The sequence below is a fragment of the Amphibalanus amphitrite genome, unplaced genomic scaffold (assembly GCF_019059575.1).
Source record: "Amphibalanus amphitrite isolate SeventyFive unplaced genomic scaffold, NRLGWU_Aamphi_draft 000083F_arrow, whole genome shotgun sequence".
NCBI classification, from domain to species: Eukaryota; Metazoa; Arthropoda; class Thecostraca; order Balanomorpha; family Balanidae; genus Amphibalanus; species Amphibalanus amphitrite.
Genome location: NW_024881579.1, coordinates 1053997 through 1070961, shown reverse-complemented (window position 1 = coordinate 1070961; position 16965 = coordinate 1053997). Strand labels below are relative to the sequence as shown.

The 16965-nt window shown below is 48.1% G+C and overlaps 2 protein-coding genes across 3 annotated transcripts in view; one reads left to right on the top strand and one right to left on the bottom strand.

Moving 5' to 3' along the window:
• Window positions 1–2542: 2542 nt before the first annotated feature.
• The window catches only part of LOC122379716, a 36885-nt gene continuing 22462 nt past the window's right edge, over window positions 2543–16965 (bottom strand). The window contains exons 1-3 of one of the 2 annotated variants that reach the window (XM_043362119.1): window positions 8949–9042; window positions 6206–6473; window positions 2543–3623 (exon numbers count right to left, since the gene is read on the bottom strand). In XM_043362119.1, the coding sequence (XP_043218054.1) occupies window positions 2726–3623; window positions 6206–6473; window positions 8949–8997 (1215 nt within the window). In that variant the 5' untranslated portion in view covers window positions 8998–9042 and the 3' untranslated portion in view covers window positions 2543–2725. Of the gene's footprint in view, window positions 3624–6205; window positions 6474–8948; window positions 9043–16965 lie in introns of those variants that run through there. The other variant, XM_043362121.1, reaches the window with a different exon arrangement.
• Window positions 13451–15760, top strand: LOC122379717 (protein TonB-like). Its single transcript, XM_043362122.1, has 3 exons — window positions 13451–13696; window positions 13942–14370; window positions 14611–15760. The coding sequence occupies exons 1-3, from the start codon at window positions 13648–13650 to the stop codon at window positions 14922–14924; spliced, it is 792 nt and encodes a 263-aa protein (XP_043218057.1). The 5' UTR covers window positions 13451–13647; the 3' UTR covers window positions 14925–15760.

Genomic DNA, 16965 nt, shown 5'->3' with positions numbered 1-16965 from the left:
TGGCTGCCGGTGATTGGTAGGGGCTGCTGGTAGATGCAGGGCAGATGCATATTTACCCCGTGTACCTGCCACCCAGGATGTACTGTGGCTGCTGGCTCGCTGCAGGCACTGATGGTAGACACATCCGCGGCATATATGCCGCGAACACATATATATGCGGGTGCATATATGCACCCGCAGCTCCCGCCACTCACGACTGTACTTGATGACCCGGGCATCTGTGACATAGTTGCTCTGACGTCCTCCCACTCACAAATACTATGCAAGTGCCGCAGCGACTCGGGTCGCTGCAGATTCGGAGACCTCTGACCCCGGCAGGCTAGCAGCCTTCCTCGAAAAGGTTGTAAGTGCAACTGTGTTTGTACGTTGTATACCTCACTCTGTTAGTAACCATGATTCTACTGTTGTCCCTGTTGTTGTTGTTGTTGTTAAAAATGACTGAAATACTTTCAAACGTACGCATTGAGAGCCATCGACTGCTTTTTACTGCGTCTTTCTAGCCCTCTTAGTTTTTGAGTTAGAGGTGGGTGGTAACATGTGCCCCCCCTCACTATGGCGAAGTTGGCTGAGGCCGCCACTGGGGCGCGGGTTAAACAAAAAGGTCTATCAAGTGAAGTTTGAGCTCAGAAACACCGAACGATGTGCTATTTATTTTGGTGTACGATGTCGAAATCGTGCTGAAAATGATTTGATTTTTTTTTAATGTCAAAATATTGACTTCAGATCGTTATATATATTTAAGTTATTTTTGAAGATATCTTGGCTAGGGCTAAAACCTCCTTGAGTAGATCATCGGTAGGTGGGTGTTCTATCACAAATATTCCGCTTTTTTTCTTCAAAAAGTCAAAAACCTTTAGGAAAAAGCAAAAAATAGCTAATAATAAATAGACATTTAATATATCTATAATATCTATAATATATCTTTAATATATCTATAATATATCTATAATATATCTATAATATATCTATAATATATCTGTTACCGCAACAGCCGCAGAGGGCGCTGGCGAGCCATTGTAGAGGGCACCACCGTCCAGTCATGGCCTCGGTTGTGCCGTAAGATATCAGCTGATCGTTACGTGGCTAACAGCTGATCGATGCGCAGAGGTCAAACGAGTCAAGCGGCGCAATGGAGGAATGGTGTTGTAAGTGTCTTTTATTATTATTTATATTGATTTATGTGTCGTTTTGTATTCATTTAACATCTGCTTATTTTCTGGCTTCTAATATCGACTGTTTTCTTTCAGAATTACGTACGAATATACAGCTACAAACTGACTGTCTCGAACAATCGATCACTGCGCCGAATTAAGACGAGCACAGACAAAGACGCTGTAACAATATCCATAATATAGATAGACATTAATATTAGACATTATAAATAGCTATTTAGTTTTACATTGATATTTTCGAAATTTTCACAAATTTAAAAATCCGAGATAGCAGTTTGATAGCCCTAGGTATTTTGAGTCCACTTATGCAAAGACATTGGAAACAGCCTAAGAACTAAGCTCTTTAGAGCGAGTGCCGTAGTTCAATATTCTGCATCAAAATCGGCCGAGCATGACGTCAGTCTGATGTCATTTCCGGCCGACCTATGGTAGCTGCGAAGTTTTTATTTGGATACAAGGTGTGAACTTGATGCAGCTGAAGGTACATACTGCACGTGTTGTGTTGACACGTCCAGTGGTTTAGAAGATATTACAGTGAACGAGGGGGTGGGCTATGAATACTTGAATAGCCCCTCTCCCCCACTGCAGTGGCGCGCGGAAAACAAACTTTTCCTAATAAAAGTTGTTCAGTTTTCGTTTTTATCCTCGAAAACAGCAGATTTTCGTCGATTTCAGGCGCTGCGCGGGGAGGGGGCATTTCCCCTGGATCCGCCAGTGACTGTTTACGACCCTCACTGATTTAAAAGGAATACTAGGTCCGCCGATCCTATATTAATTATACGGATAGCCGCCGATTGCCGCTCGGCCACCAAAAGCTGCACTCACCGATCCGCTGGCGTCACGACCGGTCTACAAGCGCACCCCTATCCACCGACCAGGGCCGGTGTCATACAGCGCGGATAGGCTGTGCCGCTTAACACCCAAGTCAAGCGGCACAGCCTACCAGTACCAGGCGTCGGCTGCCCGTGCTGGGACATCTGGCAGCCGTGGTGCGTGATGTCCCTATAGATCAGCATGCACCCGATTGCACAATGCGCATGCCACTTCGTGGGTTAGACTACATATTTCTGGTGCAAAAAAAAAAAGAAACAGTTTCCGTATTTCACCAATTGTTGAAGTAGTGAGCTCACGTGGCCAATATGACGGCATAGTGACCCTTATGTGACCTTAGGTAGGTGACCCAAGTAGAAACCCTTGGTGTTCGCACTTGCTGATGCATTGATGTTTGCAGCAATTCTTGTGTTGGTAAATATAGATATAAAATTGTCCACAATACATTGCGCGGTGGTGATTCCAGGGGGTCAGGGCTCTTCCTTTCAGCTGCCATCAGTACAGAGGTCGTCAAGTGCCAACAAGAAACAAAACACGGACAGAATATGCAGTATTATATTTCCCCGAAAATAAAACAGTCAGAAGCATAGCTGGTTACATATGCACGAGACACCTCTACGCGCCACAATATTGTGCGCGGTTAGGCAGCATAACGTGGGATCTCTCCTGAACCTGCTACTACGGAAAGGAAGCTGGGACTGGAGGCCAGACAGCGCGGCGGTTCAGTCAGCGCGTTGGTTCTGGTTGAAGGCAGGTTTCGCGTGGCACCCGTCCGGGAGCTGGGCTGCCAGCGTGTTGGTCAGCTGGTAACCGCAGCTGGGGGAGCCGTACTCGGCCCAGCACTTGGCGAACTGCTCGGCAGTCTTAGTGCCGTCACAGTTGTCCACAATCTCCAGCAGAGTACAGTACTGCGATTCTTCTCCATTGTCATCCGGGTTTCCTTTCCCCTTTCCTTTTCCCTTACCATTTCCCTTCCCTTTACCATTTCCCTTTCCTTTACCCTTTCCTTTTCCTTTACCGTTCCCCTTGCCATTGCCATCTCCTTTTCCGTTTTCATTTTTCTCCCCACATTTGTTTCTGTTCCCCTTGGCGTTGTCACGCCTGATCGCGCCCCTCAGGCGGCCCAAGTTCAGCGTGCCGTCTCTCTTGGTGAAGTCATTCAGGAGGCAGGCCAGACCGGCCACGCCAGCGTCGTACAGCCGATAGGGGCTGCTCTCGCCGAAAGGCACCCTCCAGCACTCCTTCATCGTGTGCCCAGTGACTCGCTCCAGGGCTGTCCTCAGCGTGTTGGGGCTGAGAGGGCAGCTACCGGAGAGGACGGCGGCCCTGCGCCGCGCACCCTCCGCGCTCAGGGTGCCATTCTGCTCGTGCTGGCGGCCGCAGCTGCTGTACCACTGCAGCTCGAGACACATCAGCAGGTGGACGGCCAGCCGGCCCGGCGTCAGGCTCGGGTCGGCGTTCTCGGCGCAGCGGTCGATGTACTGTCGGGTGGCGGCCAGCCAGTCCTGGTCGCTGCTGATATCCACCAAAGAGTCCTTCAGACCTGAGACCAGGGACGCGGCGAACTCGCGGGTGGCCGGCTCAGAGGAACTGGCCTCTGGGCCTTTGAGCAGGCCCCAGCTGGAAAACGCAAGGTTTCGTGATGGTTTGGACTTTATTAGCTAATGTGATAGGTTACATGTTTTTTTTATAGTTGAAAGATGTTATTCCTAGGAATTGTGGGATCCGTTCATATACCGGGTGGCCAAAAAAAAAAAAAAAAAACGTTCCGAACTTTGGAGGCCTAGGTATATCTCAAATTCGAGTGCTAATAACGAGCCAAAATTTTTATCACGGTTGCGTCACTTCTTTGCGCATTGGTATGCCAAATTATAACACTGTAACATCATTTTCAAGCCAGCAATCTTATGTTGAATGAAGAAAGACGTTTTTGCTTTTTTTGCCGATGTTGAACGGCAGTAATGATTGGCTTAGACGTACCATGTTAGAAAAAAATGGAAAAATAGAATACGTGAATGAAACCAGCACGTGTGTTGTTACTTTAAATATTTTTGTCACACGTTTGTGCCAAATATTCAAATACTGAGCCAAAATAGTGTTAATGGATGCCATTTGTTTTAATCCTCGCCCATGTAGGGGGGGGGGTTGGTGCAACCCCCCCTGAGGTTTTTCGGAAATAGTGTAAAAACGGCGGCGCGCAGCGCCGCCAAATTTTGGGTACCTTATGGGGCAAACCTTGCGCATCTTTTGATAAAAAAAAAATTGACCGGGTCATGTCAGGTCACGGAGTTATGACGTCACAAAGGGAACAGCCTCCGGCCGGATTTTCACAAACTGAGTGCCAACGCCCGAGGTTTCCTGCCGGTGGTACGGACATCGGTTGATGGATCGTGATGAAACTTCCCATGCATGTTGGGGCAAGTATTGGCTGCTATCATATGGTATAAGAAACTTGACCGGGTCAGGTCAGGTCACGGAGCTATGACGTCACAAGAGGAACAGCGTCCGGTACTATTTTTGAATAGCGCCCGAACCACTATTTTGCTAATTCTTGTCACCTCAATGGGAATATGCAGCAATATTAGCTTCTATAGGGAGCAAATGGACCTCCCAAATCCAAAAATACAATCAGATTTCAAAAATTTAAATTTTGATTTTTCGAATTTCTGCCGCCGACTGTGACCTTGCCGACTTCCGGCGCTCCCAACGCGCCATTTTTAGAGCTAGGGAAACGAAATACATACCAAACGATAGAGAATTGATCAAGGAACACGATAGTGAAGGTTTCAAGTCGATATCTCCCACCGTTTTGCCGCAATCGCCGCGGAAAGTTGAAAAAAGTCTATTTTTCCGAAAATTTGACCTTTGACCGGTCAAAAGTAGGTCAAATGTTGACCTAGGACCAAAAATATACCACCAATCGCGAGATCTCGGCGAGAGCAATCCGATGGTCTTTTCCGCTAAGCTCTACGACGCTCCGTTTTCAAACGCCAAGGGGGGGGGGTCGCACCAACCCCCCTGCATGGGCGAAGGTGGCAGATCGCCGTTTACGGGCGAGGGTTAACAAGTCCTGTTTCGAGCAGGAGTGGAGTGGTACGGTGCATGGGTTACTGCTGATCGCCCTCCCTTCAAGAAGATCAAACAGTAAATCGACCGAATAAGGAAAAAAGCTAGAGGGAATGTGTCACCCTGAGGCCTGACCCATCAATGAGACTAGTTGCCAGTAGCAGTCATGACTGCAGGCCGTGTTGCCGAGATGGAAGTGGCCCGTTCACTCACATTTTTTAGTAAACATCTGAGCAAAAAAAGTAATTTTTACATGGCATGCTAGAAACACGAACCATTTAAAAAGTAATTGACCGAATAACATAAAAATCATACCATCTACTGAAAATGTATGCCGCATTGACTATTGGAAGTTGTAATGTTGTATCGTTATCGCTTTCTGAGAAATATTGATTTAAAGCTGGGAACGTTTTTTCTGGGCCACCCGGTAAATAGCATTCGAGCGATGCATGCGTAATTTGATTAGAGGCCCGTTCTACCAACTGAAACTAGCTGCAGGTTTTTTATTGCTAAGCCTTCTGCTCTCAATTTTGCCAGCCACGCGAAAAACTACTGATGTGAAAAACAATATCAGCCGGCCTGAGAAGTGATACGGACATAAATTGCCACAGCTGGAGATTTTCTGATTGTAAAACTGACCTCTATTTGATGCATGATTACCAACATGTTAGCCGTGGAAACCTTGGGTAAAAAAGCTGAGGATTTTTGCTTGACAACGGTTAGTACATCATTAAATATGCAGGGAACAACAAATACTAAAATGACATCATGAGCTCTTTTTCAACACAGTTGTGAATCTCTCCTTAACTTAAATCCACCCTAATGTTCTCTCTCTCTCTCTCTCTCTCTCTCTCTCTCTCTCTCTCTCTCTCTCTCTCTCTCTCTCTCTCTCTCTCTCTCTCTCTCTCTCTCTCTCTCTCTCTTATTTTTTCGGGTGAGAAAATTGGAGAACTGACTGGGTGACTGATCGCCATGCATCGTTACATGCCCGCACACATATATAATGCATGCATATCCTGACATACATACTTGGACTTGCAAACAGAATGACAGTGACAAGTACATAAGCTTTCAAAAACAGTCAGCAATTCTCTATAACCTTGTTAATTTATTATGACTATCGCTCGATATCTTGCCTGGAGGCAAAGCAGTTGAAGCCGACAACCAGTCTCAGGTCAGCGTCGCACCGCGGAGCCCACGATTGGGTTTTGATGGGGTCGTCCCCGAGGTTGACCAGACACTCGACCGGCACCCGGCGCAAACCGACTTGCTGGAAGCATTTGTATTTATGCCAGTTGTAGGGGGAAAAGCTGAAATTTGCCGGCATACATCCATTCATCTTCAGCTTGTGGAGGAGATAATAAGAAACTTTAACGAAGCAGGGTATGTTATATTGTCCCGAACCTGTCAACACAGAAAGATCACTTGTTTGCAGGTATGCGCAAATGCCACGGGGGGGGGGGAGAGGCTGAGGGATTGTGTTGTAAGTCGGAACGTATGGGGGCTTCAGACGCAGTTTAGATAATAACTATATAACAACCAGTATAGCGCCTTTTGGGGCGACTAACGGAGCGAGCGAGAGGGTGAGCCTTGCACGTGCGAAATTTCGAGGGGGTACCTCCAGCTGACTTGTGCACGGCACCCTACTAACCGGTCTCTAGCGATGTGCCAAATTTGAGCACAATCGGCCCAGCCGTTCTCGAGATCTGGAAGCGGCACCCTGCACGTGCGCACGTGCAAAATGGGTCCCAACTGACTTTTGCACGGCACCCTACTAACCGGTCCCTAACAATGTACCAAATTTGAGCGCCATCGGTCCAGCCGTTCTCGAGATCTGGAAACGACCCCTGCACGTGCGCACGTGCAGCAGCACCCCAACTCTGGCACATGGATATGCAGTGCCTAGTGGGTGCCTACCTACATGCCAACTTTCAGCGCAATCGGCCAAGTAGTTACCGAGATATTGCAACAATTACAAAAGTGACACCTCTTCGTTTTGCACGTGGCACGTGCATAAGGGGTCACCCACATGCATCGGGAATAGTCTAATACTTGGTAGAAGGAATGAAGCTACCCCACAAAAATTACCGCATGTAAATCGGTCAAGTGGTTGCTGAGATATAAGCCTCGCAAAAGCGTGACCACGGCCGGCCGGCCGGCCGGCCGGCCGCTCATACTCAGAAATTTCCGTTATTCTACGTAAGACTCCGCTCGCTTCGCTCGCTCCGTAATGACTGATACTCATTGGGAATTCATTAAAGCTACAGTTTCATTGATCACTTCAACAAAAAAGGGAAATCAGCCGCGCTGGCATATTTACTTTTTCTAATGCAATGTTGTGCTTGACTTACAACAAATTGTTTACAACATAGTCGTAGGAACAGGGGGCATGACCCCCTACTTTTCAGCCGTTTTTTAAAGTAGATTATTACGGAGCGAGCGAAGCGAGCGTAGTCTTTCCTTAGATTAACGGAAATTTCTAAGTATGAGCGGCCGGCCGGCCGGCCGGCCGTGCGGACGCTTTTGCGAGGCTTATATCTCAGCAACCACTTGACCGATTTACACGCGGTAATTTTTGTAGGGTAGCTTCATTCCTTCTACCAAGTATTGGACTATTCCCGATGCATGTGGGTGACCCCTTATGCACGTGCCACGTGCAAAACGAAGAGGTGTCAGTTTTGTAATTGTTGCAATATCTCGGTAACTACTTGGCCGATTGCGCTGAAAGTTGGCATGTAGGTAGGTACCCACTAGGCACTGCATATCCATGTGCCAGAGTTGGGGTGCTGCTGCACGTGCGCACGTGCAGGGGTCGTATCCAGATCTCGAGAACGGCTGGACCGATGGCGCTCAAATTTGGTACACGGTTAGGGACCAGTTAGTAGGGTGCCGTGCACAAGTCAGTTGGGACCCATTTTGCACGTGCGCACGTGCAGGGTGCCGCTCCCAGATCTCGAGAACGGCTGGGCCGATCGTGCTCAAATTTGGCACAGCGCTAGAAACCGGTCAGTAGGGTGCCGTGCACAAGTCAGTTGGAGGTACCCCCTCGAAATTTCGCACGTGCAAGGCTCACCCTCTCGCTCGCTCCGTTAGTCGCCCCAAAAGGCGTTATACTGGTTTATTTTTGATTTAAATACAAAACTAATAGCGGGAAATGGTTCAGCAAGATGAGACGAGCACAAAACTGCAAATAATTTCTTCATAGGGGTATTAGGGCTCCCACAAAGTGACAATTGAAGTTCCGCTGCCCCCCCCCTTTCGTGAGGTTCCTACGCCCATGATTGTTGACTTGTTTGAAAACAAATTACCAACAATAAATTCAGACAAAATTGCTTATTACGGACATGGTTTCGTGAATATCGCGCATGTTTTAGTAGGGCTTTCCAATTGATAGTAAAAAACGCTGAGAAAAAATGGTGAAACTGGTCTGACAGTAATGCAATTGTTCTAATTTTGGATATAAATATAATTTCATACGATTACTGGAAGGATGAAGAATAACGTGTTGCTCATTTCTATCGGAAATAGAAAAATAAACCAATATATGTATATTCGGGCGTCGCGTGACCCTTCCTCAGTGGTACAAGATAACAATGAAACAAGATAAACGTAAGTGACACACATGAGGTAAAATACAATAGTTTGAATCAAATTACTTACAGATGTGTTGCATGCGCTTCCAAAAATAGGCGTCGATCTAGATTTGGGTAATAATGAATAATGCTATTAACAATGTTCATTACAACGTTCAAATACCTGAAATAATGTCATACGATTGAAATAGGGACGAGTAGAGCACACGTATCCCATACCACATTGTCGGCCTACGGCAAGGATTTTCCGCATTCTTCGCTAGGAACTGTGGCCTTTCATACCTACCGGCAACGATCAGGAGCGCACAGACGAGGGCGCGGGCGAGGGCGACCATGCTGACTGAATTCGTCGACACGGGAAGTGGACGAGCTTCCACTGTTCCCTCTGCCACTACTGTGGACTCTGAGGGCGGCTTATATGTACTGCGGCGGGGTGTGGTTATCTCTCCTTATACCCTCCTCTGTGACCCCACAGCTGGGCGCAAACCGCGTGCACCCGCCAACCCGACCAATATCCCGCGCACGGCCGGGATGGGCGAGGGGGCGTTTGGACACCACTGTCCACTAATGCAGTTTTCTGCAACTAGCTATCAGACGTTTTTTTCAGATTTTTGATGCATCTTTTTGCAAATGTGTAAATTTCGGATCCAGGTCGCCAAACTTAGGTAGTCAGATCATGTAGTGACTTAGCCTCAAGAAATCAAAGCTTGACCTCTGGTCAAAATTTCAATTGACTTTTGAAATTCAAAATATAGCTCATTTGACGTCCCGTGACGATAGAAACATGATGCCGGTAAACCAGCATAGTAAGTACAAGCTTGAGGGGCAAAAGGTATTAAAAACATGTTCTGTAACAGATTTTCCGTGAAGCTTAACCTGTGGAGCTAAGTAAAAAGTGAAATCTGAGAGTTTTATCTACTCAGAAAGGTATTAATATGAGTTGTCAAATGATTTTCTTTTCGTGGCGCTGTAGCTCCGCGTTTGTTCCCACATTTTGTGTCGATTTACCAAAAAGTATCGAAAAAGGCGAAGGTGTGATCCCTTTGATCACTTTGCTCACGTGTAGTGGAGTAGTGAACTGACCTTTCGACTGACCTAAAAATTGACCAAAATACTTTCTTCATTATTTTTCACCCTGTTTTGAACGCCCATACGTGGTCCAGGAGCCGAGTGAGACGAGATGGATGAGCTCGATCTCCCCATCCTGGCGCGGAATATATAGGCGTTTGCCAGTTCAAAGCAGTTTGAACAAAGCACTTTTAACGACGAGAAACGGAGACTTTGTGCCACGTCTGGCAGCTTCGACGATGAGTTAATGTTTCAATAGACAATTTTTTTACACATTTGGTGAACAGCCCGCAGTAGGGACGAATTAAGTTCTCTTTTGGAAATATGGAATTTTATCGACCGCGCAGAAGCATTTCACGCGTCAGCAAAACAGGTGTCTGGTGATTTTCACGTAGTGCCACCTGTAAACGGGCTATGGTCCCTATCCAAGTGTTTTTCTACACCTAGATGTACCTCCCATGGACGATTTGAATCCTTTGAACTCATATATCGGTTGTATGATACTTGTGTATGCAAACAACAACACTTGCACGTAACACACACGCTCGTTCCGTTGAAAATAGTAGATTCACCCGTGCGACCCTCAGCTTTGGTGATTCACGAAATAGGTCAGATGGGACTGAAATAGAAAATGTACTTGATAAAGGTAGTGACAAATTTATGTTTCCTATGTTATTGCATTTTAGTGATGTATCTGGAAACTAACAAGTTACCGAGATTTACAGAGTGCAACCCTTGATCGGATTATGAGAGTGTCTCACTGATAGACACCTGAGAAGAGCTCCGAGGGAAATATTAGTAACGGTGTCAGCAGAAGATATGCAACTACAAAAAAAAAATTGTCAAATGCGTTTGTCTTGAACACATATCGTTTTTTTTTTTTTTTGACAAATTGTGGTTATTGGATCAAAGGACGTTTTAGTAACGTTATGATGTGTTATATCTTCAAAAACAGAATTGACCACTGAATAGCATCATTGAAATTCAATTCAAAAATCGCATCAGATATACACCTTTCTCAGGGACACATTAAGAATGACCTCAGTTAGTTAAACCGACCCTAATTTAACCCTCGCCGGCACAGGCCATTTTGAGTCCTTCGACAGCACAAGGGGTTGGTACGACCCCCCTCTCGCATTTGGCCCCTGATGGAGCTAGAGCTTCGCGGAAAAAAGAGCGTGTTGCCCGTCAGGAGACAAAGCCAATGATACCCAATTTTAAGGTCCTAGGTCATCGGTTGACCTTCCAGGTCAGGTCAATGACCCAAAAATCGGGAATATCGGGCCCTGTTAGAAAGTCGTAAAGCGTGGCTGCTAAGGGGTTTTCCGGGGTGCTGATCACGAATATCGTGTTAGTTTTGATCACAGATGATGTCGTTAAGCGTTTAGACCAGGTCGGGTCAGGTCAGGTCAGGTCAGGTCAAGTCAACCGGTAGGGGTCGTGACGGGTATTCGTATTATCTGTCATCCGCCTCTGACAGCTTCGTAACATGTTACGAAGGCACCAAAACTACTTCGTTGAAGTTCAAATGATTGCTAAATTTGAATTCAGCTCCAAACACTAGCCTAGAAAAATCTGAATTCTGAAACTCGAAAAAGTGAACCGAGGTCACAAAAGGTCAATGACCTGACCTGACCTTCAGGTGACGTTGACACCCACCCTAATGCATGGGAGCAACATCAAATCACATGTTTGAACGTTTGAAACCACGAAAAGCTTGCAAACACGCGGCTAATGCGAGCGCCGAGCCGACATACGCCGAATCGCGATACCGGCCAAACATGGTCACGGAAAAAAGGTCACAGGTCAAAGGTCATTTGGGCCAGGGTCATGAAATTTTTAGGGTAGGTGTAAAATTAATCAATGCGATGGTACTGAAAGTAGTTTCGTCGCGATCAGCTGCTTTTTACGCGAGTGATTTGCGAAAAACCTTAGGGGGGTTGCATCAACTAACCCTCGCCCCTGTGCCGGCGAGGGTTAAACCTTAGCCTAACTCATAAAGCGTGTGTCTCGCCAACATCCTACCTATTCAATGTTTCGTTTGTGATGAACTTGATGGCCTGACGGTTAAGTTCGAGCTTTGTATCACATTTCATGTACCGCACTTTGACTTAGAAGCCTACTGTCGCATTTTGGGCAATCGGCCTTAGTCGATTTTTCGCCAACTGGGCTCCAAAGCCAATGATAGAGACTTGTGGTTTTGACATTTGACCGTGACCTTGACATAGTATGAAGCCCTCTTTAGAAAGAAGAGCGCTTAAAACTTTCGTTTTTCAATACCTTTTGATCGACATTTGCTGTCATTTTATCTTTTACGACCATCCTTTCTGCAGTAAGACAGGAGAAGGATCGAATCTGCTTCCCCCCCCCCCCCCCCCCCCACACGGCCCCGCCAGGAGACACGTTAGGCTGAATAGTCCGCTGGAGTGCGGATCAGTCTTAGGCCCATTAGCCAGCAGGAATCCGGTTCATCCAACCATCAGCTGATGCTACGGGTGCGTATTATTTAGGCCAGGGTTCATAATGTCCAGGGCACAATGTGTCCAGTGCTCGAATTGGCCAGTGCCTTGAATTGGCCAGTGTTCACATTGTCCAGGGATTACATGGTCCAAAAGTGGCCAACTGGCTGCAGATAGGGTAAATTCAAAGAGGCCAGGGTTCGTAATGTCCAGGGCACGATGTGTCCAGTGTTCAAAATGGCCAGGGTTCATAGTGTCCAGGGCACGATGTGTCCAGTGTTCGAAATGGCCAGGGTTCATAATGTCCAGGGCACGATGTGTCCAGTGTTCAAAATGGCCAGTGCCTTGAATGGGCCAGAGTTCATAGTGTCCAGGGATTACATAGTCAACCCAACCCAACCAAACCAAACCTAACCTAACCTAACCTAACCTAACCTAACCTAACCTAACCTAACCTAACCTAACCTAACCTAACCCAACCTAACCTAACCTAACCTAACCTAACCTAACCTAACCTAACCTAAGGTAATGATGTTTGCCTACCAGGGATAAGGAAATAGTTTCTCGCATGAATAGATTGCAAGCAATAGTAAATCAAATATTTTTAGGTTAAGTGGTTATGCATCAGGCTTCAGGCCTTCGGCCTGAAGCTTGAATACATAACCACTTAACCTAAAAATATTTGATTTACTATTGCCTGTAATCTCTCCTAAGGCATTGCCTTCGGCACTGCACTGCTTTGCATTGAGCTGATTCCGTGTTTTTTACATAATGACGTCACTTTCAGTGACTATGTAATCCCTGGACATTATGAACTCTGGCCCATTCAAGGCACTGGCCATTTTGAGCACTGGACACATCGTGCCCTGGACATTATGAACCCTGGCCATTTCGAATACTGGACACATCGTGCCCTGGACATTATGAACCCTGGCCATTTTGAACACTGGACACATCGTGCCCTGGACATTATGAACCCTGGCCTCTTTGAATATACCCTATCTGCAGCCAGTTGGCCACATTTGGACCATGCAATCCCTGGACATTATGAACTCTGGCCCATTCAAGGCACTGGCCATTTTGACACTGGGCATAGCGTACCCTGGACATTATGAACCCTGGCCAGAATGAATGCTCCCCGATGCTACACCCTGCCTCACGGACAATATCTGTCACCTTGCTCTGACGTCCTGGCTCTGCCAGCCTATGCGACTGTCGTGACAGACCAAGGTCCTTGCCATCACCCCTCGGAGCTTCCTAATAACCGCCCGACACCACCAGCCCAGCGGCCGCGGCGCTGGCCTTTAATAACCATGGTGTGAATGTCGCTGACATGCCGGCCGGCGTGGGCGGTATCCATCGCCGGTTTGACGGCTGAACGTTCGTAGCGGTCTGGGCCAGCGGCGGGAGAGCGTCCGTCTGTCAGTTGGCCCGTCTTGCCGTCAGAGACCGATCGCCATGCAGCTGCCAACTGTGCTCCTCGTGTGGGTGGCGGCGACTACGGCAGGTGAGACAGGATGGGGTGACGTGCAATGTGCAGCAAGGCTGATCTTGGTCTGGTTACGGGCGAGCCATACACGACCCTGTGGCACTGTGATCATTGTGGACATTCGGTACCCTTGTCTGGGAGTAGCGTGTCTGGGAACCCTGTTGACCATCTCTTTGGATGAGCCCGTTGCCCACAGCCTGGGGCTCTTAGTTCCACTCCAAAAGACGGATGAGCACCTGACTTTTACCATCACCCCGTTCCAGCGCCCTGGCCACAAGACCCTGGCACCCTCCCATTGTCACCGCCGACTGCGCGTCCGCCGATTATCATAACGCTGCCGAGACGGATGCTAAGGCCGACACCGCAGCCGACTCCGGAGCCGACACCGGAGCCGACTCCGGAGCCGACACCGGAGCCGACGCCGCAGCCGACTCCGGAGCCGGCGTCGCCTCCTGCGCTGCCTCTCTGCGGTAATCTGAAGACCGCTGCGGAGATGAAGCAGCTGGGCTTCAGCCGCGGCACGGGGGCGTTCTCCTCCTCCTCGTCCAGCCGCGGCTCGGCCAACACCAGGTGCAGGTCGCGCTCCGACACCTCCGAGAACGCCCTGGCAGCCGCCGGCAACGCGGCAGTCACCGGCGCCGGCAACTCCGTCGGCGGAGGCGCGTTCAAACAGGGCGCCCGCGCCAACACAGGTAAATGCAGGTGCATTGTGCGTGCACACGCAGAAAGACAGGGAACTTTTACGATTAGCTTTTACACGTTCAGCTTTACTCGCAGTAATAGCGCTTCTGAATTTAGAAATCAAGCATGGGGGCTGCAAAAAACAGTGATCTGTGCAGCTTTATATGTGCATTATTGGATCATTGGATTGCATCGAGTGGGCAACTGTTTCTCCCTAATTGTTGACCAATCATTCCTCCTCTCCCTCGCAGAGGTCAAGCAGACGCCCGACGGCATCAGCGTCAACACGGCGACGGGCGGCAGCGGGGTCACCGCCGGCTCCTCGGCCACCAACCAGACCACGGACGCTAATGGGGGCGTCAACGTGCGTCTGCTGCGGAACGCGCTGCGCCAGGGCTCCGACGGCGGGCTGGTCACCTTCAGCAGCATCCTGCGAGGTCGGGGCACCTCCTCCAGCGGTCACAGCGGCTCCAGCAGCGGCGACGGCGAGCTGGACGTCAGCAACGAGAGCGGCACCCAGATCATCTTCAGCCAGCTGACCACCCCCAGGCCGCGCGGCCACTGATCAGTGACCGGTGACCGCTGACCGATCCTCCCGACCGGGCAACAACTAACCAGTGACCATCCCCCAGACTGACAGTAACCATCTCCTGACCGGCCAGCTACTGACCAGAGACCACTGACCGACCCCAGACCCAGCGGCGACTGATCAGTGACCACCCAGCGCCTGACAACCGCCAGACCGACCAGCGCGGCGACTGACCAGTTGACCACCTCCAGACCGACAGTGACTGACCATTGACCAGCCCTGGACCGACCATGACCGGGGGCGAAGCATGCTTCGCCCCCGGTCATGGTCGGTGCACCTCGAGGTGCACCTCGGAGTTGGAATGAATGGAAGTAGAACGAGTGGAGAACGGGCGAAGGACGCCGAACGAGCGAAGAAGGGACAGAAGAGAGCGGAGACCGAGAGAAAAAGGGACAAAGGACCGAGAGAAAAAGGGACAAAGGCGATCGGAGAATGTGGACTGTGGAGGGTGGAGCCTCCCCAAAATAACTATGTGACCGTATTGACTGATAAAGCTTGTCTGTTCGGCAATAGGCTGCTGAGAAAGTAAGAAATGATAGCAAAGTGCATACTCCAAGGTATCTCGGCTTGAAATATGCAGCCATTTACGAACTGGCGTTTGTGTGGTGCTCACCTCACGCTGAGTACAATGCGTACCTACACAGTACACACTGAGCTAGCCTGGAATCGTGTGAGAGTCCGGTGTGTCACCGCCGGGTTACGTAAGTTGTTGATACTAAAAATATTTGTGTTGCAGGTGGTTGGTACCGTACCCTTCCGTCGATTGTACACAGACTAAGTTGTAAGAATAAATCACCTGTTTGAGACGCCCTGTGCTGTTTTAACCCGCACCCGGGCTGGGGTCCCAGCCAAGTTCGCCATGGTGAATGTTCGCTATGCGAATCACGAAGAAAGAACGAAGAAAGACACGGAAAAGCAACATATGTAGCTCGCTATTAAATCTGTCAAAATCTCTCAAGTCTTTTTCGATCAGGTCATCGCTGGGGTCACTGCAGATCACCAAAATTAGAATTATCACGAATTTTGTTTTCCGAATTTGACATGCTTCACAAGTCGGCACTAACTCAGGAAAAAAACAGAGCTACAGCGTCTCGGAAAAGAGCATTCGATGAGTCATTTAACCCGCGCCCCAGTGGCGGTCTCAGCCAACTTCGCCCTAGAGGGCTAGAAAGACGCGGTAAAAAGCAGTCGATAGCTCTCAATGCGTACGTTTGAAAGTATTTTAGTCATTTTTCATCTTAGAGCAATATTGGGGTCACCAGAGGTCATCAAAGGTCAAAATTTGCCAATTGTCATTATATTTTTCAGAAAACATGCCGTTATCTCAGGAACTATGGTAGCTAGAAAAACGCATGGAACAGCAATCGATAGCTTTTGAACTCTGCTTTTGATAAAGTCATTATCAAAATTGACCTTAGGTCAACGGTTTAGCCTCCAGAGGGCAAAAACTCCAATGTTTCAGCTCTTGTCCTAATTGTCAACACCGCAATCAAAAACAATCTGAAAATACTGTATTGCTGGTAACAAAGGTTTCGGACAGACAAGGCTGAAATTTAAGTAGGTAATACCTTATGAAACCCAACGAGGTCACGATAAATTAAGCCACGTCCAAAAGCGCACTTGACATAACTTGACAGTTCGTAGTTTCGTACGATCTTGATTTTTCGTTTCGTTTCCTTCGTTATGTTCAGTTCAGTTCGTTCGTCCGTTTCTTATCGTTTCTTATTCAACTTAAACAAAAATAAGTCTAACTAAACTTAAAATTCGAAAAACAGTAAAAAGACGTAGATAATATTGGTAACCCAAATTCAAATTTATATGGATGTCTCACGTGACAAGCCTTCTTTCGCACTAACCACTTGCAAATGACTGTTCGGCATTTACATTCTCCCTCATTGCAAGACCGAGAGGTCGCAATCAGGAGTCTTGAGTTGAGCGCCATTCTACAGGGTGTTTCACTAAAAGTGTCAAAAAGTAAAAGGCCCTTATGCACATAATAACAATGTTTTCTATGGAC